The sequence below is a fragment of the Oncorhynchus tshawytscha genome, linkage group LG10 (assembly GCF_018296145.1).
Source record: "Oncorhynchus tshawytscha isolate Ot180627B linkage group LG10, Otsh_v2.0, whole genome shotgun sequence".
Lineage (NCBI taxonomy): Eukaryota > Metazoa > Chordata > Actinopteri > Salmoniformes > Salmonidae > Oncorhynchus > Oncorhynchus tshawytscha.
In genome coordinates this window covers 71,200,962-71,226,301 of record NC_056438.1, presented here as the reverse complement: position 1 = coordinate 71,226,301, position 25,340 = coordinate 71,200,962, and the positions used below count along the sequence as shown (strand labels likewise).

General features: G+C 43.9%; 1 protein-coding gene across 1 annotated transcript in view; it reads left to right on the top strand.

Moving 5' to 3' along the window:
• Positions 1 to 24,968, top strand: part of LOC112236647 (leucine-rich repeat and immunoglobulin-like domain-containing nogo receptor-interacting protein 3) — a 96,265-nt gene extending 71,297 nt beyond the window's left edge. The window contains exons 2-4 of the mRNA XM_024405237.2: positions 21,019 to 21,664; positions 21,806 to 22,549; positions 22,690 to 24,968. Coding sequence (XP_024261005.1) covers positions 21,113 to 21,664; positions 21,806 to 22,549; positions 22,690 to 23,262 — 1,869 coding nt within the window. The 5' untranslated portion in view covers positions 21,019 to 21,112 and the 3' untranslated portion in view covers positions 23,263 to 24,968. The remainder of the gene's footprint in view (positions 1 to 21,018; positions 21,665 to 21,805; positions 22,550 to 22,689) is intronic.
• Positions 24,969 to 25,340: the final 372 nt, after the last annotated feature.

Genomic DNA, 25,340 nt, shown 5'->3' with positions numbered 1-25,340 from the left:
TTGGCAACATTGATTGGACAAAAAAAAATTGGTATCTTTAAGTTTGTTTTTGGTGTATTAAACTAAGCATTTAGCCTTGTCGACTTGACGATGTTTAAATGTTTATGTTGAAATGGTGCTGGAATAGCGGAAGCAGGGCTCCTGTTGTCTTTGTGCTGACTTGCGGTAACTCTCCATGGTTCTAAATCACTGATTGTTTAGTAAACTGTCAGAAACATTCACTTGCTTGACCATGCTGCAGGTGATTTAACTGTTTGCTACGTGCAATATTTGCTTTGTGGACTTCACCTGACAGATGCTGCTCTCCGGTTTTGTGATGAAACAAACATTATGTGTAGTTGAATTTATTCTCCACTGTGTGACTGTTGTGTTTTTGTTGTCACACCTTATTGTATATCACGGTGGCATATCAACGAATGGGTCATAGAGCAAACAATGCAATTATTACAACAGGTTGTAATATGGCTGTTTTTACTGGCTTGGCTTCCCCAGTGACTTGACCCACACACTACTACTGAACACAGAGATATAGTCTTGTATGTGAGAAATTGTCTTATTTTGTCAGAGCAATAAATATTTAATGACTTTATCATTATTTAGGAGGACATCTCACAGCATTTACAAATAAAAACATATTCATCATTCATACAAGACTGAAAATACAAACATTTAGCGATACACACACAATTAGAACAGAGTTGTATTGTGAATGGTGTCGCACATCTGCCCAGAGACAATGACATCTATTTGGAAAAATTGACAACGAGTTTAATTCAGCCATGAACACAGGGAGACAGTTATAACTGAATGAGGAGTGGTGCTCCACTGGCTTGATTGCCTGGTTGTCATCCTCTGAAGGTGACACAAACACCCCATTCCCCGTCGGGCCTACTAACGCAATGAGACAGTAATGGTTTCGTATGACGAGTGAGAAATGAGCACAGGTACTGAGACACTGCTTACAGGGTGAGAAATAGACAGTGATGTTGCCGTGAGCTTATAGGACGCCCAGTGATAACTGAGTGAGGAATGGGTGTATTAAGACACTCGCAATGTGCATGTCAGATAACGTACTGAAAAATGTGTGTATTGAGACACTCGCAGCATGTGTGTGTGAGTGTGTGTGCGTGCATGTGAGATAACTTACTGAAGAATGTGTGTATTGAGACACTCGCAGCGTGTGTGTGTGAGTGTGTGTGCATGCATGTGAGATAACTTACTGAAGAATGTGTGTATTGAGACACTCGCAGCGTGTGTGTGTGAGTGTGTGTGCATGCATGTGAGATAACTTACTGAAGAATGTGTGTATTGAGACACTCGCAGCGTGTGTGTGTGAGTGTGTGTGCATGCATGTGAGATAACTTACTGAAGAATGTGTGTATTGAGACACTCGCAGCGTGTGTGTGTGAGTGTGTGTGCATGCATGTGAGATAACTTACTGAAGAATGTGTGTTTGAGACAGCAGCATGTGTGTGAGAGTGTGTGTGTGTGCGTTTAACTGAGTGTGAGATAACTGAGTGAGGAAATGTGTATTGAGACACTCGCAGCGTGTGTGTGTGTGTGTGAGTGAGTGAGTGAGTGAGTGAGTGAGTGAGTGAGTGTGAGATAAGTGAGTGAGGAATGGGTGTATTGAGACACTGGTGGAGAGACAATGATAGCACAATGAGAAATGAAAGGTCCTGTTCCCAAACAGAGTGGTTCACTGGAGGGGTGAAGGAACACACAGCTAGGAGCTGATAGCTTCTTACTTTTCTCCTGGGAGCAGGCTCATTACTGAGAGTTATGGGACAGGGTGAGCCCTGCTCTAAATCTCTGTAGAATTGTTACAACACAAGGGAGAGGAGGGGGGAGAGGACAGGGTAGAGGGTAGAGGACAGGGTAGAGGAGGGTAGAGGACACAGTGGGACAAACAACTCACTTAGTTCCTTTTTGTCTTGGGATGTATACTCCTCTTAGAGTGCTGTATTCAATAAAAAACACACCGCTTTTATGCTTACCACTGTTACGTTCCCCAGTTTATGTGTTGTAGTTTGTGTATTTGCATGTGTTTATTTCAGGAAATGGCTTCCTGAAATCCCTCAAGCAGCTGATTGGTCGACTGCATGGCTAATTGGAGAGCTGACCCCGCCCCCTCGTCAAGACGCAGCTGTCTCCAATTACCTATTCCTTCTGAAGCTATATATAAAGCCAGTGTTCTGTTCAGGAGGGAGATTTTTGTTAAAGGTTGATATTGCTGGGGATCATTGATGGGAGGTCATTGCAGAGAGATTGAATGTGAGAGAGGTCATTGCTAAGAGAGGAGGCTGATGGCTGTGGATAATTTACTATGTTAGTTGTTGGTAGCAGTTGGTATGGTCTGTGAGTTTGTTGCTCAGATAGAGCTTATTTGATGTCCTTTGTTTCTTAGTTTGTTTGAGAAATTATTTGTTCTCCTGTTTCATTTGTTCTCAGGGTGGAAGGGGAAGGCACCTAGGGAGTGCTTAGGCAAGAGGCCCGCGGGCATACATATACCCGTAGTATATTCACTGTCTAGGCACAATAGGTAAGACCTGGGCGGACCACCCCCTGTATTTTGGTTAGGGCACCAGGTGGTGCTAAATTAGGTAAGTAGTGGGTAGGCCGGTAAGATAGGAGAGGGGGGAGCTTTAAGATTGACTTGCTTTGCTTTGGTTCCGTCCAGCCCCTTTTCCCCATATTACCGTGTAAAGGAATAAAGTCCTTGTAAACGGTATCACATTCTGCCTGTTGTCATTCTTACTCGCACCTACAGTCCATACCTTTTTCACTTCACGGAGAGTTTACTTGTAGCAGGGTGTTGCGTTCCCTCTTCATAGAGGCGTGCGTAACAACCACCACAATCTACAAACGCACACACACACACACACACACACAGTCAACCTTTCGACTAATCCACTTCTTCAATGTCTTTGATTTAAAAGTGATTGTTCTATATCTGAACAATTGGAAATGCCCTTTAATCATCTCACACACGTACACATGCACGCACACACACACAGATGATTAAAGGGCATTTGCAATTGTTCAGATATAGAACAATCACTTTTAAATCAAAGACATTGAAGAAGTCAGAGAGAATATTGTTATACAGAAACCTCTCCTCCCTGAGCTCCGGCTTCGTTTGTCAACTGTTGTTTTCAGCACTTCTATGGATGTCACGAGTTTCACTTAATGTGTCATACATCCAAGCTGATATTCCAGTGTGATTTTCTGACTGTGATGCTGCAGGAGGTTTGTTGTCTGACTCTCTTGTAAACTGACCCGCTCTATGCTAGTTTCTGAAACCCCCAACCCACATAAACTGACCTGCTCTATGCTAGTTTCTGAAACCCCTAACCCACATAAACTGACCTGCTCTATGCTAGTTTCTGAAACCCCCAACCCACATAAACTGACCTGCTCTATGCTAGTTTCTGAAACCCCCAACCCACATAAACTGACCCGCTCTATGCTAGTTTCTGAAATCCCCAACCCACAGAAACTGACCTGCTCTATGCTAGTTTCTGAAACCCCCAACCCACATAAACTGACCTGCTCTATGCTAGTTTCTGAAACCCCCAACTCACATAAACTGACCCGCTCTGTGCTAGTTTCTGAAACCCCCAACCCACATAAACTGACCTGCTCTATGCTAGTTTCTGAAACCCCTAACCCACATAAACTGACCTGCTCTATGCTAGTTTCTGAAACCCCCAATATAAACTGACCTGCTCTATGCTAGTTTCTGAAACCCCCAACTCACATAAACTGACCCGCTCTGTGCTAGTTTCTGAAACCCCCAACCCACATAAACTGACCTGCTCTATGCTAGTTTCTGAAACCCCCAACCCACATAAACTGACCTGCTCTATGCTAGTTTCTGAAACCCCCAACTCACATAAACTGACCCGCTCTGTGCTAGTTTCTGAAACCCCCAACCCACATAAACTGACCTGCTCTCTGAAACCCCCAACCCACATAAATGCTAGTTTCTGAAACCCCCAACCCACATAAACTGACCTGCTCTATGCTAGTTTCTGAAACCCCCCCCATAAAACCCCACATAAACTAAACTGACCGCTCTATGCTAGTTTCTGAAACCCCCAACCCACATAAACTGACCCGCTCTATGCTAGTTTCTGAAACCCCCAACCCACAGAAACTGACCCGCTCTATGCTAGTTTCTGAAACCCCCCAACTCACATAAACTGACCTGCTCTATGCTAGTTTCTGAAACCCAACCCAACCCACATAAACTGACCTGCTCTATGCTAGTTTCTGAAACCCCCAACCCACAGAAACTGACCTGCTCTATGCTAGTTTCTGAAACCCCCAACCCACATAAACTGACCCGCTCTATGCTAGTTTCTGAAAAACCCCCAACTCACATAAACTGACCTGCTCTATGCTAGTTTCTGAAACCCCCAACCCACATAAACTGACCTGCTCTATGCTAGTTTCTGAAACCCCCAACCCACAGAAACTGACCTGCTCTATGCTAGTTTCTGAAACCCCCAACCCACATAAACTGACCCGCTCTATGCTAGTTTCTGAAACCCCCAACCCACATAAACTGACCTGCTCTATGCTAGTTTCTGAAACCCCTAACCCACATAAACTGACCTGCTCTATGCTAGTTTCTGAAACCCCCAACCCACATAAACTGACCTGCTCTATGCTAGTTTCTGAAACCCCCAACCCACATAAACTGACCCGCTCTATGCTAGTTTCTGAAATCCCCAACCCACAGAAACTGACCTGCTCTATGCTAGTTTCTGAAACCCCCAACCCACATAAACTGACCTGCTCTATGCTAGTTTCTGAAACCCCCAACTCACATAAACTGACCCGCTCTGTGCTAGTTTCTGAAACCCCCAACCCACATAAACTGACCTGCTCTATGCTAGTTTCTGAAACCCCCAACCCACATAAACTGACCTGCTCTATGCTAGTTTCTGAAACCCCCAACTCACATAAACTGACCCGCTCTGTGCTAGTTTCTGAAACCCCCAACCCACATAAACTGACCTGCTCTATGCTAGTTTCTGAAACCCCCAACCCACATAAACTGACCTGCTCTATGCTAGTTTCTGAAACCCCCAACCCACATAAACTGACGCGCTCTATGCTAGTTTCTGAAACCCCCAACCCACATAAACTGACCCGCTCTATGCTAGTTTCTGAAACCCCCAACCCACAGAAACTGACCCGCTCTATGCTAGTTTCTGAAACCCCCAACTCACATAAACTGACCTGCTCTATGCTAGTTTCTGAAACCCCCAACCCACATAAACTGACCTGCTCTATGCTAGTTTCTGAAACTAGTTTCTGACCCCAACCCACAGAAACTGACCTGCTCTATGCTAGTTTCTGAAACCCCCAAGTTTCTGAAACCCCCACATAAACTGACCTGCTCTATGCTAGTTTCTGAAACCCCCAACCCACATAAACTGACCTGCTCTATGCTAGTTTCTGAAACCCCCAACCCACAGAAACTGACCTGCTCTATGCTAGTTTCTGAAACCCCAACCCACAGAAACTGACATAAACTGACCTGCTCTATGCTAGTTTCTGAAACCCCCAACCCACATAAACTGACCCGCTCTATGCTAGTTTCTGAAACCCCCAACCCACATAAACTGACCCGCTCTACACTTCTCATATAGACGCCTCAAAAATAGGTTTTGAAATGAAACAGAACCAGTGGTTTTTGTTGCGCTACCAGAGATGTGGTATTCTGGCCTATGAAATTTATTCTATGGTTCTCCTATGGACAGCCGAATAACCCTTTTGGAACCCTTTTTTCTAAGACTGTATATATGTGGATGTCTGCAACCAGTATGTGTGTGACCAAGTGTACTGTATGTTACTCAATAGTTAGTGTGTATGCCCATGGCTGTGGGCAGTCTCAGTGCAGCCAGAGAAGCAATGATCTGATTGAATCTGACAGGGTGGAAATGTTACAGTGCATCCTCACCTCAACACCCTGACCACTGCAGTGTGTGTGTGTGTGTGTGTGTGTGTGTGTGTGTGTGTGTGTGTGTGTGTGTGTGTGTGTGTGTGTGTGTGTGTGTGTGTGTGTGTGTGTGTGTGTGTGTGTGTGTGTGTGTGTGTGTGTGTGTGTGTGTGTGTGTGTGTGTTCTCTTTGCTCTTGGTGGCCAGCTCAGAGGTTAACTAGAGCTAACAGCACACCCATGCTCAAACCTGTCTCTCCTCTATACGCCTCTTTGCCAAAACACAATTCAGATCGGCATTTAGCAAGCCTGCAAATGTTTCATCTTCGTAATGTCATTGACAGCTATTGGACACCTGCCTTGGATCAATATGCAGTAATTCATATTCAAGATACAGGCACTCCAATCAAATATAGATAGAAATCGATCATACACCAAAATGTAAAGCATAAAAACTTGGACTGTGACATTGCATCAATAGTTATTACAGGCTTTCTGGACAAACTAGAAGATGAAGGTAGAGCTCTCTCTCTTTTTAAAAAGGACATTTTATTGATTTGTTTTCCCCTTCATCAGAATGTCTGACTAATGGACATATGCATCACCATTATGGCAGCCTGTCACTGGCTCTACTCTGGACTATGGCTCCTTACTCTTTGTTTCTGTAATTAGCTGAGGGTCATGTGAGGACTCATGTCCTTCTTGGTTATAGCTTATGTCCTCTGGCTAGGCTGCTCAGAGCTCTCTCCCTCTGCTTCTATCTCTCTTCCTCTCCTTCTCTAACTGTCCCTCCTTCTCCTTCTCTCTGTCCCTCCCTCTCCTTATCTCTGTTGCTTTCACTCTCTCTCTCGCCTTCTCTCTCTCTGTCCCTCTCATTCTCTCTGTCCCCCTCTCTCTCTCTCCCTCTCCTTCTCTCTGTCGCTTTCACTCTCTCTCTCGCTCTCTCTCTCTCATTCTCTCTCTCTGTCCCTCTCATTCTCTCTGTCCCCCTCTCTCTCTCTCCCTCTCCTTCTCTCTGTCGCTTTCACTCTCTCTCTCGCTCTCTCTCTCTCATTCTCTCTCTCTGTCCCTCTCATTCTCTCTGTCCCCCTCTCTCCTTCTCCAACTTTCCCTCCCTCTCCTCTCTGTACCTCTCTGTCTTTCAATTCAATTCAATTCAACTCAATGCAAGAGCTTTACTGGCATGGCAAACATATGTTAACATTGCCAAAGTAAGTGAAGTAGATAATAAACAAAAAGTGAAATAAACAATATAAATTAACAGTGAACATTACAGTGACTTGCGAAAGTATTCACCCCCTTAGCATTTTTCCTATTTTGTTGCCTTACAACCTGGCATGAAAATTGATTTTGGGGGGTTGTATCATTTGATTTACACAACATGCCTACCACTTTGAAGATACAAAATATTTTTTGTTGTGAAACAAACAAGAAATAAGACCAAAAAAACTGAAAACTTGAGCGTGCCAAAGTCAATACATTGTAGAGTCACCTTTTGCAGCAATTTCAGCTGCAAGTCTCTTGGGGTATGTCTCTATAAGCTTGGCACATCTAGCCACTAGGATGTTTGCCCATTCTTCATGACAAAACTGTTCCAGCTCCTTCAAGTTGGATGGGTTCCACTGATGTACAACAATCTTTAAGTCATACCACAGATTCTCAATTGGATTGAGGTCTGGGCTTTGACAAGGCCATTCCAAGACATTTAAATGTTTCCCCTTAAACCACTCAAGGGTTGCTTTAGCGGTTTTTCTTAGGGTCATTGTCCTGCTGGAAGGTGAACCTCCGTCCCAGTACCTAAATCTCTGGAAGACTGAAACAGGTTTCCCTTAAGAATTTCACTATATTTAGCGTCATCCATCATTCCTTCAATTCTGACCAGTTTCCAAGTCCCTGCCGATGGAACAAATGATGGTGTTCTCGGGGTGATGAGAGGTGTTGGGTTAATTCCAGGCATAGCGTTTTCCTTGATGGCCAAAAAGCTAAATTTTAGTCTCATCTGACCAGAGTAGCTTCTTCCATATGTTTTAGGAGTCTCCCACATGTATTTTAGCGAACACCAAACGTGTTTGCTTATTTTCTTCTTTAAGCAAGGGCTTTTTTCTGACCACTCTTCCGTAAAGCCCAGCTCTGTGGAGGGTATGGCTTAAAGTGGTCCTATGGACAGATAATCCAATCTCTGCTGTGGAGCTTTGCAGCTCCTACAGGCTTATCTTTGGTCTCTTTGTTGCCTATTTGATTATGCGCTCCTTGCCTGGTCTGTGAGTTTTGGTTACTGGCCCTCTCATGGCAGGTTTGTGTGGTGCCATATTCTTTCAATTTTGTAATAATGGATTTAATGGTGCTCTGCGGAATGTTCAAAGTGTCTGATACTTTTTTATACCCCAATCCTGATCTGTACTTTGTCCCTGACCTGTTTGGAGAGCTCCTTGGTCTTGATGGTGCTGCTAGCTTGCTGGTGCCCCTTACTTAGTGGTTTTTCAGACTCTGGAGCCTTTCAGAACAGGTGTATATATACTGTGATCATGTGACAGATCATGTGACACTTAGACTGCACACAGGTTAACTTTATTTAACTAATTATGTGACTACTGACGGTAATTGGTTGCAGAATATCTTATTTAGGGGCTTCATAGCAAAGGGGGTGAATACACATGCACGCACCAAAATTTGCGGGTTTTTTTATGTAAAAAATTTACAAATAATTTTTTTCATTTCACTTCACCAATTTGGACTATTTTGTGTATGTCCATTACATGAAATCCAAATAAAAGTCCATTTAAATTACAGGTTTTAAAATAGGAAAAACACCAAGGGGGATGAATACTTTTGCAAGGCACTGTACACTCACAGATTTTCTAAAAGACATTTCAAATGTCATATTATATTTATGTACAGTGTTGCAACAATGTGCAAATACAAGTACAAAAGGGAAAATAAACAAACATAAATATGGGTTGTATTTACAATGGTGTTTGTTTTAAACTGGTTGCCCTTTTCTTGTGGCAACAGGTCACAAATCTTTCTGCTGTGATGGAACACTGTGGTATTTCTTTGTGGATCTCTGTAATCTGAGGGAAATATTTGTCTGTAATATGGTCATACATTGGGCAGGAGGTTAGGAAGTGCAGCTCAGTTTCCACCTGTTAAGGTTTTCTTCCTCTTCCTCTGAAGAGGATTTGTAGCAGGGATCGGACCAAAATGCAGCGTGGTTATCTTCATACATCTTTAATAAAGATAATGATGATACAATACAATACAATACAATACAATACAATACAATACAATACAATACAATACAATACAATACAATACAATACAATACAATACAATACAATACAATACAATACAATACAATACAATACAATACAATACAATAAACGTGAAAAATCTAAACCAGCCTTATCTGGTGCAAACAGAGACAGGAACAATCACCTACGACACACACAAAGAATATGGCTGCCTAAATATGGTTCCCAATCAGAGACAACGAGAAACACCTGCCTCTGATTGAGAACCACTCCAGACAGCCATAGACTTACCTAGACAACTCTACTATACCACAATCCCATAACCTACAAAAACCCCAAGACAAAACACACCACATAAATAACCCATGTCACACCCTGGCCTGACCAAAATAATAAAGAAACACAAAATACTAAGACCAGGGCGTGACACCACCTAATTTTGTGGGCATGGTACATATAGCCTGTCTTCTCTTGGGAGCCAGGTCTGTCTATTTGGTGTTTTAAGTTGTACACTGAGGATATTTTTGCAGAATTCTGTATGCAGTCTCAATTTGGAGTTTGTCCCATTTTGTGAATTCTTGGTTGTTGAGCGGACCCCAGACCTCACAACCATAAAGGGCAATGGGTATTGCCTAAAGTAATTTTTTGCCAGAATATTATGTTCCTTTTGATGGCATAGAAGGCCATCCTTGCCTTGTTTATCTCAGCTCATTCACAGCTTTGTGGAAGTTACTTGTGGTGCTGTTGTTTAGGCTGAGGTATGTGTCTTTTTTGTGTGCTCTAGGGCAATGTTGTCTAGGTAGAATTTGTATTTGTGGTCCTGGACACTGGACCTTTTTTGGAACACCAGTATTATTGTCTTACTGAAATTTACTGTCAGGGCCCAGGTCTGGCACAGTCTGTGCAGAATATCTAGGTGCTGCTGTAGGCCTTCTTTGGTTGGTGACAGAAGCACCAGATCATCAGCAAACAGTAGACATTTGACTTCAGATTCTAGTTAGGGTGAGGCCGGGTGTTGCAGACTGTTCTAGTGCCCTCACCAATTATCGATATATATGTTGAAGAGGGTGGGGCTTAAGCTGCATCCCTGTCTCACCCCACGGCTCTGTGGAAAGAAATGTGTGTTTTTGACCATTTTAACCGCACACTTGTTGTTTGTGTACATGGATTTTATAATATAGTATGTTTTTCCCCCAATACCACTTTCCATCAATTTGTATAGCAGGCTCTCATGCCAAATTGAGTTTGAAATCAACAAAGCATGAGAAGACTTTGCCTTTGTTTGGTTTGTTTGTTTGTCAATTAGGGTGTGCAGGGTGAATACGTTGTCTGTCGTACGGTAATTTGGTTAAAAAGCCGATTTGACATTTGCTCAGTACATTGTTTTCACTGAGGAAACATATGAGCCTGATGTTAATGATAATGCAGAGGATTTCCCCAAGGATGCTGTTGATGCATATTCCACGGTAGTTATTGGGGTCAAATTTGTCTCCACTTTTGTGTATTGGGGTCCTTGGTCTCAAATATTGGGGAAGATGCCAGAGCTAAGGATGATGTTAAAGAGTTTAAGTATAGCCAATTGGAATTTGTTGTCTGTATATTTGATCATTTCATTGAGGATACCATCAACACCACAGGCCTTTTTGGGTTGGATGGTTTGTGTATTTTGTATCCTTCTCCTTCTCTCTATGTCCCTCCCTTTCCCTCTTTCTCTCCTTTTGTCTCTCTACTATACGGTATGTGACTTCATGTTGAGGTCACAGTCCGCCACAGTAAAGCAATGGGATGCAATACTAAACCTTGTGCTACGCAAACTAAGCACGGATTGAATATTGGACTTGTACATAGCTATGGAAAGCACAAATTGCCAGCTTTCCCTGGGAAGATTCCGCCTCAATTTGTTTCGTGACAATAAACATAGAAGTTCTCCTAAAATCCTGCAGACTGGATGACTACTGCTAAATTGTGTTTGTGTGAAAGGTTTAGGAAGCTTATAAAGTGGGTATGTCTACTGTGTAGTTGTGTATTTGTGGAAGGTTGAGCAGGCTGCTGTCTCTAAACCCAGTCAGGGCTTACGGGGAGAGAAGCTACGCTTTAGGGAGGAACATGCTCTACTGCCTACATCCCAACCCTGCCAATCAACATGTCTGACCTATTTACACACACAGACACACACACACACACACACACTACCTGATATCAGCACAGGGATGAACATTGGACACAGACCGACAGGTTGACTCTGTTAATTTTGTTTAGGTCTTCCTCAGACAGATCTTTGTGGATCTCAAGTATTCATACCAATGAGCTAACCTGGATAAATAAAGGTTGAAGGCCCAGTGCAGTCAAAAATGTGATTTTCCTGTGTTAAATATATATTTCTACAGTATGAGGTTGGAATAATACTCTGGACTGGTGCCCCCTGTATATAGCCTTGCTTGTTATTTTACTGCTGCTTTTTAATTATTTGTTACTCTTAAAGCATTGTTGGTTAAGGACTTGTAAGTAAGCATTTCACTGTAAGGTCTACCTGTTGTATTTGGCGCATGTGACTAATACAATTTGATTTGATTTGAAATTGTGAAAATAATGATAATGCCATTTTAGTGTAAGAACTGTTTGAAATGTCCACCTGAAATTTCAGCCTGTTTTGCTGGGATGGAGTTTAGGTCAGCCTGGCAACATCACCAGACTGTACAAGTCAAAAGACCAATAAAAAAGAGAGTTTCAATCCTCTCTGCCAATAACAGTTAGTTCGTTTTCAGGTTACATATCCCTCCCATTAGGGTCGTCCAATTAGGCCACTCACTTAAACCACTCCCAGACAGTCTGAGCTAAATTCTTGCTTTTGAAATTGCTTGTTGCTAAAAAGCTATTTTTGTTTATTTTTGACCATTTTAATTGAACAAAAATAACATTAAGGTACTTAATTGTTACCAAGAACTTATTTGATATTGAGATAAAAATGGCTGCATCTGGGCCTTTAAACAAATGATGCTAGTGGTGTGTCTGGACATCAGGCCAGTGTTGGGAGAAGTGTGGGGCTGTTCAGGCTGTTCTGTGTGTTTGGGGACTAGTGGTGTGTCTGGACATCAGGCTGTTCTGTGTGTTTGGGGACTAGATGTGTGTCTGGACATCAGGCTGTTCTGTGTGTTTGGGGACTAGTGGTGTGTCTGGACATCAGGCTGTTCTGTGTGTTTGGGGACAATTGGTGTGTCTGTGCATCAAATCAAATCAAGTCAAATTGTATTAGTCACATGCGCCGATTAAAACAGGTGTAGACCTTACAGTGAAATGCTTACTTAGAAGCCCCTACCCAACAGTGCAGTTTCAAAAAATATGGATTAGAATAACAAATAAAAGTAACAAGTAATTAAAGAACAGCAGTAAAAAAAAATAACAATATATACAGAGGGGTGCCGGTTTAGAGTCAATGTGCGGGGGCACCGGTTAGTTGAGATTGTATGTACATGTAGGAAGTGTCAAAATTACTATGCATAGATTACATCAGAGAGTGGCAGTGGTGTGGTAGCCATTTTACAAGATGTTCAGGAGTCTTATGGCTTGGGGGTAGATGCTGTTTAGAAGCCTCTTGGACCTAGACTTGGCGCCCTGGTATCGCTTGCTGTGTGGTAGCAGAGAGAACCATCTATGACTAGGGTGGCTGGAGTCTTTGACAATTTTTAGGGCTTCCTTCTGATACCGCCTGGTATAAAGGTCCTGGATGGCAGGAAGCTTGGCCCCAGTGATGTACTGGGCCATTCGCACTACCCTCTATAGTGCCTTGCGGTCGGAGGCTGAGCAGTTGCCACACCAGTCAGTGATGCAACCTGTCAGGGTGCTCTCGATGGTGCAGCTGAAGAACCTTTTGATGATCTGAGGACCCATGCCAAATCTTTTCAGTCTCCTTAGTCGGAATAGGTTTTGAGAATGTTGGCCTGCTCGTTCCTCTTTTTCCTATAGTCCATAATAATCTTCTTTGTAGTGATCACGTTGAGGGAGAGGTTGTTGTCCTAGCACTACGCGGCCAGGTCTCTGACCTCCTCCCTATAGGCTGTCTCGTTGTTGTCTGTGATCAGGCCTACCACTGTTGTGTCATCGGCAAATTTAATGATGGTGTTGGAGTCGTGCCTGGGCGTGCAGTCATGAATGAACAGGGAGTATAGGAGGGGACTGAGCATGCACCCCTGAGGGGCCCCTGTGTTGAGGATCAGCGTGGAGGATGTGTTGTTACTTACCCTTGCCACCTGGGGGCGGCCCATCAGAAAGTCCAGGATCCAGTTGCAAAGGGAAGTGTTTAGTCCCAGGGTCCTTAGCTTATTGATGAGCTTTGAGGGCAATATGGTGGTGAACGCTGAGCTGTAGTCAATGAATAGCATTCTCACATGGGTGTTCCTTTTGTCAAGATGAGACAGGGCAGTGTGGAGTGCAATAGAGACCGCATCAACTGTGGATCTGTTGGGGCGGTATGCAAATTGGAGTGGGTCTAGGGTTTCTGGGATAATGGTGTTGATGTGAGACATGACCAGCCTTTCAAAGCACTTCGTGGCTACAGACGTGAGAGCTACGGGTCGGTAGTCATTTTGGCAGGTTACCTTAGTGTTCTTGGGCACAGGGACTATGGTGGCTGCTTGAAACATGTTGGTATTACAGACTCAGACAGGGAGAGGTTGAATATGTCAGTGAAGACACTTGCTAGTTAGTACACGTCCTGGTATTCCGTCTAACCTTGTGAATGGTGACCCGTCTAAAGGTCTTACTCACATCGGCTGCGGAGAGCGTGATCACACAGTCTTCCAGTACAGCTGGTGCTATCATGCATGTTTCAGTGTTATTTGCCTCGAAGTTAGCATAGAAGTAGTTTAGCTTGTCCGGTAGTCTCGTGTCACTGGGCAACTCTCGGCTGTGCTTCCCTTTGTAGTCTGTAATGGTTAGCAGACCCTGCCACATCCGACGAGTGTCAGAGTGTGTAGTACGGCTCAATCTTAGTCCTGTATTGACGCTTGCCTGTTTGATGGTTCATCGGAGGGCATAGCGGGATTTCTTATAAGCTTCCGGGTTAGAGTCCTGGTCCTTGAAAGCGGCAGCTCTAGCCTTTATCTCAGTGCGGATGTTGCCTGTAATCCATAGCTTCTGGTTGGGGTATGTACGTACGGTCACTGTGGGGTGATGTCGATGATGTCATCGATGCACTTATTGATGAAGCCAATGACAGATGTGGTGTACTCCTCAATGCCATTGGAGGAATCCCAGAACATATTCCAGTCTGTGCTAGCAAAACAGTCCTGTAGCTTAGCATCTGCTTCATCTGATCACTTTTTTATTGATCTAGTCACTTGTGCTTCCTGCTTTAATTTGTGCTTGAAATAGGAATCAGGAGGCTAGAATTATGGTCAGATATGCCAAATGGAGGGGGAGGGAGAGCTTTGTATGCATCTCTATGTGTGGAGTATAGGTGGTCCAGAGTTATTTTCCCTCTGGTTACACATTTAACATGCTGATAGAAATTTTGTAAAATGGATTTAAGAAACTTAAAAATGTAAGTTTCCCTGCATGAAAGTCCCCGGCTATTAGGAGCGCCGACTCTGGGTGAGCGTTTTCTTGTTTGCTTAAAGTGTAATACAGCTCATTCAATGCTATCTTAGTGCCAGCCTTTGACTGTGGTGGTATGTAAACAGCTACAAAGAATATAGATGAAAACTCGGGAGGTAATGTGGTCTGCAGCTTATTATGAGAAACTCTACCTCAGGCGAGCTTTATCTTGAGACTTCCTTAGATATTGTGCACCAGCTGTTGTTTACAAAAATACAAAGTCTTACCAGACGCTGCTGTTCTATGCTGCCGGTACATCGTATAACCAGCCAGCTGTATCTTGATATTGTCATCGTTCATCCACAACTCTGTGAAGCATATGATGTTACAGTTTTTAATGTCACGTTGGTAGTTTAATCTTCCCAATAACTCGTCCATTTTATTGTCCAAAGATTGCATGTTTGCTAGCAGAATTGAGAGGAGTGGGGGTTTATTTGATCGCCTCTGACTTCTCAGAAGGCAGCCCGCTCTCCAGCGTCTCTTTCTCCGCCTCCTCTTCACGCAGATCACTGGGTTCAGGGCCTGTTCCCGAGGGAGCCGTATATCCTTGGGCTCGTCAGAGTCATGAAAGAAGAAAAAGGATTCTGCTAGTCCGTGGTGAGTAATCGCAGTCCTGATGTCTAGAAGTTATTTTCGGTCATAAGAGACGGTAGCGGCAACATTATGTACAAAAATAGTTAAAACATAAGTTACAAACAACACAGATTAACAATCAAAAAAACAATCGGTTGGGGGCAAGTAAAACGTCTGCCTTCCACTCCGGCGCCACCTTCTGCTCCGGCGCCACCTTCTGCTCCGGCGCCATCAGGCTTTTCTGTGTGTTTGGGGACTAGTGTGATCATGCTGTTCTGTGTGTTTGGGGACTTGTAGGATCATGCTATTCTGTGTGTTTGGGGACTATGGATGTGTCTGGACATCATGCTGTTCTGTGTGTTTGGGGACTAGTGGTGTGTCTGGACATCATGCTGTTCTGTGTGTTTGAGGACTAGTGGTGTGTTTGCTCCACTTGCCCCTCTCATCTCTCTCAGCTGAAGTCTTAACATCTGAACCGGTGTTAAATGCTGAATACTGTGTGAGTTTGGGGACCCAGGGCCAACAAATGAGCACAGTGGGGCGTGTGTGTGTGTGTGTGTGTGTGTGTGTGTGTGGGTGTGTGTGTGTGTGTGTGTGTGTGTGTGTGTGTGTGTGTGTGTGTGTGTGTGTGTGTGTGTGTGTGTGTGTGTGTGTGTGTGTGTGCGTGTGCGTGCGTGTGTGTGTGTGTGCGTGTGTGTGTGGTGTGTGCGTGTGCGTGTGTGTGTGCAGGTGGTGGAACCAGCTGTCAAACTGACCCACAGCTCACTAATGAGTAGGACCAGACAGAAACTGTAGGGAAGTTTTCTCAGCAATATTTTCACTGCCTTGTAGTTGGGTCTGATTTGAGTTAAATTTCCATATGTATGATGTGCAAATGTTTTTATTGGGATATAATGACATTATGTCTCCAGCTGGCTGCACTCGTTTTTGTTTGTTTTTATCTTTATTTAACTAGGCAAGTCAGTCTTTGGGATTAGATCCCGCCAACGGGATCGATATGACAACAGCCAGTGAAAGTGCAGGGCGCCAAATTCAATACAACAGAAATCCCATAATTAAAATTCCTCAGACATACAAGTATTTTACACCATTTCAAAGATACACTTCTTGTTAATCCCACCACAGTGTCTGATTTCAAAAATGCTTTACAGCTAAAGCAAACCAAACGATTATGTTCGGTCAGAGCCAAGTCACAGAAAAACACAGCCATTTTTCCAGCCAAAGAGAGGAGTCATAAAAAGCACAAATAGAGATAAATGAATCACTAACCTTTGCAGAGAGCCACATCAATTTACAGAAATACTCATAATAAACATTGCTAAAAGATACAACTAATATGAACGGAATTATAGATACACTTCTCCTTAATGCAACCGCTGTGTCAGATTTCTTTTTTAAATTATGGAAAAGCACACCATGCTATAATCTGAGTACGGCCAAAACAACCCAAACAGATATCCGCCATGTTGTGTAGTCAACAGAAGACAGAAATAGCAATATATTATATTATATATTATATATATATATTATATTATTCACTTACCTTTGATGATCTTCATCAGAATACACTCCCAGGAATCCCTGTTCCACAATAAAGGTTTGTTTTGTTTGATAATGTTCATTATTTATGTCCAAATACCTCCTTTTGTTAGCGCGTTCAATCCAAATTCATGACGCGCGATCACTAGGAGCAGACAAAAAGTCAAAAAGTTCCATTACAGTCCGTAGAAACATGTCAAACGATGTATAGAGTCTATCTTTAGGATGGTTTTAACATAAATCTTCATCCCACCGGAGAATTCCTTTGTCTTCAGAAATGCAATGGAACAGAGCTCACTCTCACCTGAACGAGCATGGCCAGCTCGTGGCTCTCTGGCAGACCTCTGACTCATTCCCCTCTCATTCGCCCCCACTTCACAGTAGAAGCATCAAACAAGGTTCTAAAGACTGTTGACATGTAGTGGAAGCCTTAGGAAGTGCAATATGACCAATATCCCACTGTATCTTCGATAGGCAATTAGTTGAAAACCTACAAACCTCAGATATTCCACTTACTGGTTTTTGCCTGCCATATGAGCTCTGTTATACTCACAGACATCATTCAAACAGTTTTAGAAACTTCAGAGTGTTTTCTATCCAAATAATATGCATATCTTAGCTTCTGAGTAGGAGGCAGTTTACTCTGGGCACCTTATTCATCCAAGCTACTCAATACTGCCCCCAGCCATAAGAAGTATTAAGAACAAAATCTTATTTTCAATGACAGCCTAGTGGGTTAACTGCCTGTTCAGTGGTAGAAGGACAGATTTGTACCTTGTCAGCTTGGGGATTTGAACTTGCAACCTTTCGGTTACTAGTCCAACACTCTAACCACTAGGCTACCCTGCCGCCCGTCAACAGGCCTAACAGGCCATTGTGTGCAAATGAACTCAAGCTTACGGACAATGTCAAATGGGATATAGCGAAGCGCCTGAGTGAGTCGGGTGTGCAATTACGCAGTTACTTTCCCAAAATGGATGACACAAACAACTGGATTCGTTATCCCTTTCATGCCCTGCCTCCAGTCTACTTACCGATATCTGAACAAGAGCCTCAAAATTGCAACAAGGGGTTCTGTGAAAATTGAATTTAATCAGAAGCCACTGCCAGATTTCTGGACTAAGCTGCACTCAGAGTATCTTGTCTTTGCAAATTGCGCTGTTAAGACACTGATGCCCTTTACAACCATGTACCTATGTGAGAGTGGATTCTCAGCCCTCACTAGCATGAAAACTAAATACAGGCGCAGACTGTGTGTGGAAAAATATTTAAGACTTAGACTCTCTCCAATACAACCCAACATTGCAGAGTTATGTGCATCCTTTCAAGCACACCCTTCTCATTAACCTGTGGTGAGTTATTCACCATTTTCGATTAACAAATAAGGTTTTATATGTAAGATGGTTAAATAAAGAGCAAAATGATTGATTATTATTATATTATTATTTGTGCCCTGGTCCTATAAGAGCTCTTTGTTACTTCCCACGAGCCGGGTTGTGACAAAGCTCACACTCATTCTTATGTTTAATAAATGTATTGTAAAGTGTGTGTGTAGCGGGCTTACAATGATGTCAAAAAACAACATTTGAGAGTGCGTTGACCCTGGTGCTAGAGGGGGTACAGCTGGATGTTGAATGTTTGAAGGGGTACGGGACTATAAAAAGTTTGAGAAACACTGATCCAGACCCTTCAAATACAGTATTGCAGCTGGCGGGCTTGTGCTTTGTTTTGACAGGGGAGGGGACAGTGTGTGTGTGTGTGTGTGTGTGTGTGTGTGTGTGTGTGTGTGTGTGTGTGTGTGTGTGTGTGTGTGTGTGTTACACAATCTGTGTGGGTTTATCAATGCCTCTGTATGGAAAGCAGGCTATTAATAGTAAATGTGGAGGATATACATTCTCTGTCTTAAATCTCTAGGAACCTTAGAGAATATATGGCATAATGTACAGCATATAATATCATGTAGAACATGCACCTCGTAATCCTGCATCACATTTCCTCCTCATCTAAGGAAAATGTTGATTAGGTTTGAAGTTTGTTGATATTCAGAATGCCTATACTGTAATCTAATACAAATCCGCAAATGTAATTGTTTTTTCCGTGATAATTTGACAGAAAAGGGTATAGCAATTCATTTTAGTTAGAGGAAAAGCAATATCCAGTGAGCGTTGTCTCTCATCCAAAAGTGGTGGAACTCTGCTTGCCCAAAGTTCAAACTCTGTTTATACAGTTTTTAATCATAGTTGCAATAAAATAGTATAAAGGAAATAACTATGCAAAAAGGGAATATTGAGGACAAATCCTGAGGAGAGTGTGGCTCTTCGCCACAGGCTCTTCGCCCTGTGACTCAACCCCAGAACGGCGCCCAATAAACACAAACTAGAACATGTATTATTCATCTGTTTAGCTCTGCCTGAAAAACAACCAATCTTCAGAGTGCTTTTTAACATCCCTCCAGGAAAGGCCCTGTGATGTGTTATATGAACTTCTTCTTCTCATTCATCTTAAAATTCACACGTTTAAAGCTGCGCAGACTTTGGTTTAATGTCTGCTTCTTTCATGGTGTTTCACAGCTGAAAACAGTGAATACGATACGGTGAATTATCAACCCTTCTATCTTTTAAAATAGCAACCTTTAGAATTTAGAGAATATATTTAGTATCTCTTAAGTGGTTCTTTTATAGTAAGTTACTTAATGTGGCTCTTTAACTCTACCTGTTTTATCTTTATCTTCTGTTCTATCTTGTTAACCCTGGGGTCTCGCTCTCTACTTCAGCAAGCCAATCATATACTCCCACCACTTCAAATCTTCCCCTTGATGTAAATGACAATCAGTGCAGTCAATGTTGAACCTCCTTTGTGCATGCGTGTGTGCATGCGTGTGTGCGTGCGTGCGTGTGCGTGTGTGTGGGTGTGCACTTGTGTGGGTGTATTAGTGATGGTGAACGTTCTGGACCTTTTGGCAGGTGTCCTCTGAAAAATCACTCGATGACAACATTGCGTGGGAGACTTGACAGGTTGCATCAAGGAATGTTTAAGCATCAGCTTTTCATCTCATGTTAGCGGAGAAGAAAAGTAAAAGGCTTTTTTTCATTTATTCAAAGGGAATGACACATCCTACACACAGAAAGATGCACGGACAGAAACATACACACACTTTCCCACACAATGACTCATAGTGACATGAATTTGACATACCTTTCACAGGCATCGGAGGGATGGTTTTCAGGCAAACCCTGTTGTCTCTCTGCATGGCGTCATACGTTGTGTATTCAGCGTGTCGAGGTGAGAACAGAACACATGCCAAGGAGGAGAGAAGGGGAGGAAACATGCATGAATTCAGACGGGATGCTTCTCACTCACGTGACTCCCAATGCCCTAGTTCTGCTTCTACACTCATTGATTACTGAACAAGTGTCTTCCACCATCTTAAATATTGTCAGCAGAATAGTGTGCCTGCAATGTCATGGTGTCAGTCTAAGCTCTTGGTGACATGTCTAAGCTCTTTCATGACAGTTGTAGGGAGCATGGATTATTCTGGGTACTGAATGGCATTTTTATGACATCTTTTTAACCTTAATTTAGCTAGGCAAGTCAGTTAACAATGACGGCCTACCGGGGAACAGTGGGTTAACTGCCTTGTTCAGGGGCAGAAGAAGAGATTTTTACCTTGTCAGCTCGGAGATTTGATCAGGCAACCTTTCGGTTACTGGCCCAACGCTTTAACCAGTAGGCTACCTTCAGCCCCCAAAGCTCTTTCATGACAGTTGTAGGGAGCATGGATTATTCAGCATACCGAACAGCATTTTTATGAGCATGTGTTGGTTGATAGGTGTTTTAAAATACCTCCATCTATCTTCCTCTCTGCCCTCTCCCCTCTTCATCCTATCTTCTATCTCTGTACATTCTATTATTCCTTCCACTTCTCTCTTCTAAATTTGACCTCAGCCCTCCCTTCTCCTTTCTCCCTCTTTCCCTCTTTCTTTAACCTCCATCTCTTTATTTACCTTCTCCTCCCACATCTGCTCCCTTTCTACTCTCTACTCCTCTACTCCTTCTCTCTATTCCCACTCTTCTCACTAACCTCTCGTCCCTCTGTCTCCCTCTCTCTATAGGTGTGTGGTAAACTGACCCGGCCTGTGATAGGCTAGGAGTCAGCACTGACCCAGCCTGTGATAGGCTAGGAGTCAGATCAGGACCACCAGGGCCATGACTGGCTCCCCGGGCATCAGTGGGCAGTCCCTGTCACCATGGCGGTGGCTGAGTCGCTGGGGGCCGGTCCTGCTGCTGGTTACCATGACAACCCTACTGCCAGGTTGTTGCCAGGCATGCCCTCCACGGTGCGAGTGCTCGGCCCAAATCCGGTCCGTCTTGTGCCAGCGGCGGCGGCTCACTGGCATCCCAGAGGGCATCCCCACGGAAACTCGCCTCCTGGACCTCAGCCGGAACCGTCTCCGCTGGGTGGAGATGGGTGACCTGGCGCCGTATCCGCACCTTGAAGAAGTGGACCTGAGTGAGAACCTCATTGCCACACTGGAGCCCAACGCGTTCGCCAACCTGCAGAGCCTCCGGGTGTTACGGCTGAGGGCGAACCAGTTGAAACTTGTACCCATGGGGGCCTTCGCCAAGCTGGTCAACCTGACCACGCTGGACCTGAGTGAGAACAAGCTGGTGATTCTGTTGGACTACACCTTCCAAGACCTGAGGAGTCTAAGACACCTGGAGGTGGGAGACAATGACCTGGTCTACATCTCTCATGAGGTATTGAGCTGTTATCCATTTGACCATTCATTTTTCAAGCACTATGTTGTTCCAGATCTGTCTATAATATTTTATTGATTCTTCTATGTTTCCAAGATTGGAGCTCACAACTAATCAAATTGGATTTTGTTGTGTTTGAAGGCCTTCTCCGGCCTGCTAGGGGTGGAGGATCTGACCATTGAACGCTGCAACCTGACTTCCATCTCTGGCCAGACGCTGTCCTACCTACGCAGCCTGGTCACTTTGCGACTACGCCAGCTCAGCATCCCCGCCCTGGAGGACCATAACTTCCGTAAACTGGCCAACCTCCGGGGGCTGGAGATCGACAACTGGCCTTACCTGGAATACATCTCCCCCCTGAGCTTCCAGGGTCTGGACCTGTACTGGCTGTCCATCACCAACAGCAACATCACCTCTGTCCCCTCGTCCTCCTTCAGAAACCTGATCCACCTCACCCATCTCAACCTGTCCTACAACCCCATCACCACCCTGGAGCCTTGGGCCTTCAGGGACCTGCTGAGGCTCAAAGAGCTGATCATGGTGAACACAGGCCTGGCTACGGTGGAGCCCCACTCCCTGGGAGGCCTCAGACAGATCCGGGTCCTCAACTTCTCCTCCAATGACCTCCAGACTCTGGAGGAGGGATCGTTCCACTCTGTCAACAGCCTGGAGACGCTGCGGGTGGATGGGAACCCACTGCTGTGTGACTGCCGTTTGTTGTGGATCCTGCAGAGACGCAAGACCCTCAACTTTGACGGCAGGGTGCCTGTGTGCGCTGGGCCGGTGGAGGTGCAGGGGAACAGCCTCAGCACCTTCACCGACTCAGCGCTCTTTGATCACTTCACCTGCCAGAAGCCCAAGATACGCAACCGCAAGCTTCAACAGGTAAGAGTTGTTATCCCACTTTGCAGTACATGTAAGCATAGTGTAACTACAGTGTAGTATGACAGCTTCGATGCCTGTTTCAGTTTTGTACCTAATGCTTAATTCATTAATTCATGTATCCATTCATTCATTCCTCCAAGGTGACAGCTCGTGAGGGCCAGCCAGTGAGTTTCCTCTGCAGTGCCGTGGGAGAGCCCGCCCCCAACATCATGTGGATCTCCCCTCAGCGCCGACTAATCACAGCCAAGAGCAATGGTCGCATCACCGTCCTCCCAGGAGGGACGTTGGAGATCCGCTATGCTCAGGTCACCGACAGCGGCACCTACATGTGCATTGCCAGCAATGCCGGGGGCAATGACACTTACTTTGCGATGCTCACGGTTCGGGGCGCGCCGCTGGATGCCTCGTCGGCCTTCTTCGCCAACCGCTCGATGTACGGCGGCGAGTTCTTCAACGACACAAACCTGAATAGCACTCGCGTCTTCCTCAAGTTCACCCTGGACCTGACCACCATACTGGTCTCCACAGCGATGGGCTGCATCACCTTCCTGGGCGTGGTGCTTTTCTGTTTCCTGTTGTTGTTTGCATGGAGCCGGGGGCGGGGCCAGCGTAAGAACAACTTCACCGTCGAGACCCCTTTCCGGAAGGCCGAGGGACCGGCGGCAGTGGGTGGCGCCGGAGGTGCCCGGAAATTCAACATGAAGATGATATGATACCATGCAGCCAGGGGTCACTCGGGGGCATAAGCACATCCTGGAAACGTGTTTAACAAGACACACACAGCGCTGAATCGCAGAGTAAAGAAATAAATACAAATAAAATGCATACAGTATTCACACATGGCTGGTATTCACCAGGACCAGATTCGGTTTGAGTGGAAAAACATGATGACCTTTGACCTCACGGCCTCCTACTGGTTTTACTCAGCTCGTGGTACAACGTTCTGTTTATATTTTCGAACAAATATAACATTGTCATTAACCAGGTTTCCATCCAACCCGTTTATACGAGTAAAGTACATGTCGGATAAAATACGTCATGCCAGGCCTGATGGAAACATTTGTTGGTTTCAAACTTTCCAAATGTCGACAAAAATAAATACGCTAGACGAGGTGGGATCTTTTGTGTCTGAGTCACACGATGACATGGTGTGTGGTCCTCCCAGTACTACTCGTCAGGAAAGAACGCAGTTTATTAGGCTACAGATTAAATAAATTATAAATGATGATGAACTTCACAGGGTGGTAAAAGTACAAGGTGATGAGCTTGATGCTCCTTTCCATTAAATGTTGAGGGTCTTATTCTGGTCACATGATGATCGATGCTTGGCTGCTGTTTGACAAATAAAAATAATCCCACTCTTTCGTCCATAATAACATCATGTAGGCTATACCCACATTGTATCTGCGAGCTGTTGGCTAGACAGCAAGAACCAATAGACTCGATATAACGCTAATTTTTCGGGATGAGAAAACCATCATTCGAGTTAAAAATGCGATGGAAAACATGGGAATTTAACTGCAAACGTTGTTTTTGTGTGCCTACTTCATCACGCACAGCTTTTTATCCTCAACAAGTACATTTGATGGAAACACATCTCTGGTGAGAAAATGCACATATTGTTTTTATGCAGATCTTAGAATATTTGCTTGAAAATCTGTCGCCAATTGGTTGTAAACCTAGCTACTGAGCTTGATAAGGGGAGTTCAACTAGATCACTAAAGTATAACATTACCATTTAGCTTGATAAGGGGAGTTCAACTAGATCACTAAAGTATAACATTACCATTTAGCTTGATAAGGGGAGTTCAACTAGATCACTAAAGTATAACATTACCATTTAGCTTGATAAGGGGAGTTCAACTAGATCACTAAAGTATAACATTACCATTTAGCTTGATAAGGGGACTTCAACTAGATCACTAAAGGGGTATTTTGGAGAAAAAAATCTAACATTACCATTTAGCTTGATAAGAATTATAGAAGTTAAGAATTTAGTGTGATCTCTTATTGGGTGATTACTGTGCTGTGGAATGATCATAGTTATGCCTCTCTCACAGAAAGTGAAAAGGACTTCCTGGAAGCTATGCACTTGTAGTGGTCATTGCACACAGGGCTTAGTTCTGACTAGGGGGAGTACAGCCATGATGGTTAGTTATGGTTAGATAAAGTTAGTCTAAGTTATGGTTAGATAAAACGCTCTCCTAATCTGCTATAAAAAGTCATTTCTGGTTGTATCTGTAGTCCCTTTCATCATAGCCCATGGAGAGACACGGCTAATCACAGAATTTCTTGTCTTGCTTTCTTAAATTCTGCCTTTCTGAGAAATATTGCAATAGCATGTAAGTATTGCAATTTAGAGTATGTTGTATAGTAATAAGATTACAATATTGAATAAAAACAAGCCATTTTTGTAAGACATTTGGGATATGATTTCAATTTTCACATTTATAAGACACCATCAAGGCCCCTCCAGATAAACGCATGAAACCTATTTCAATCATTTGACCTAATAACATTTATGGGGGAAAAAATATCAGAAGACACTTTGGCCGATCTGTTTTTGAATACCACATCATATACACATCAAAATAAAGTATATTCTGAACATTTTAATTGGGCCCACTTCACTTTCAGAAGTGACCGTTTGCGACGAGGTTGGCTGTGTGAGTTGGACCAAGCGCACTGGCCGCCGGTTGCCATGACGGCCTGACGCCCCAAGGGTTTGTTTGGAAAGCCAAGCCCAGCGAACATGAGGCCACATGGTAACCATGACAACCAACACAGCCCA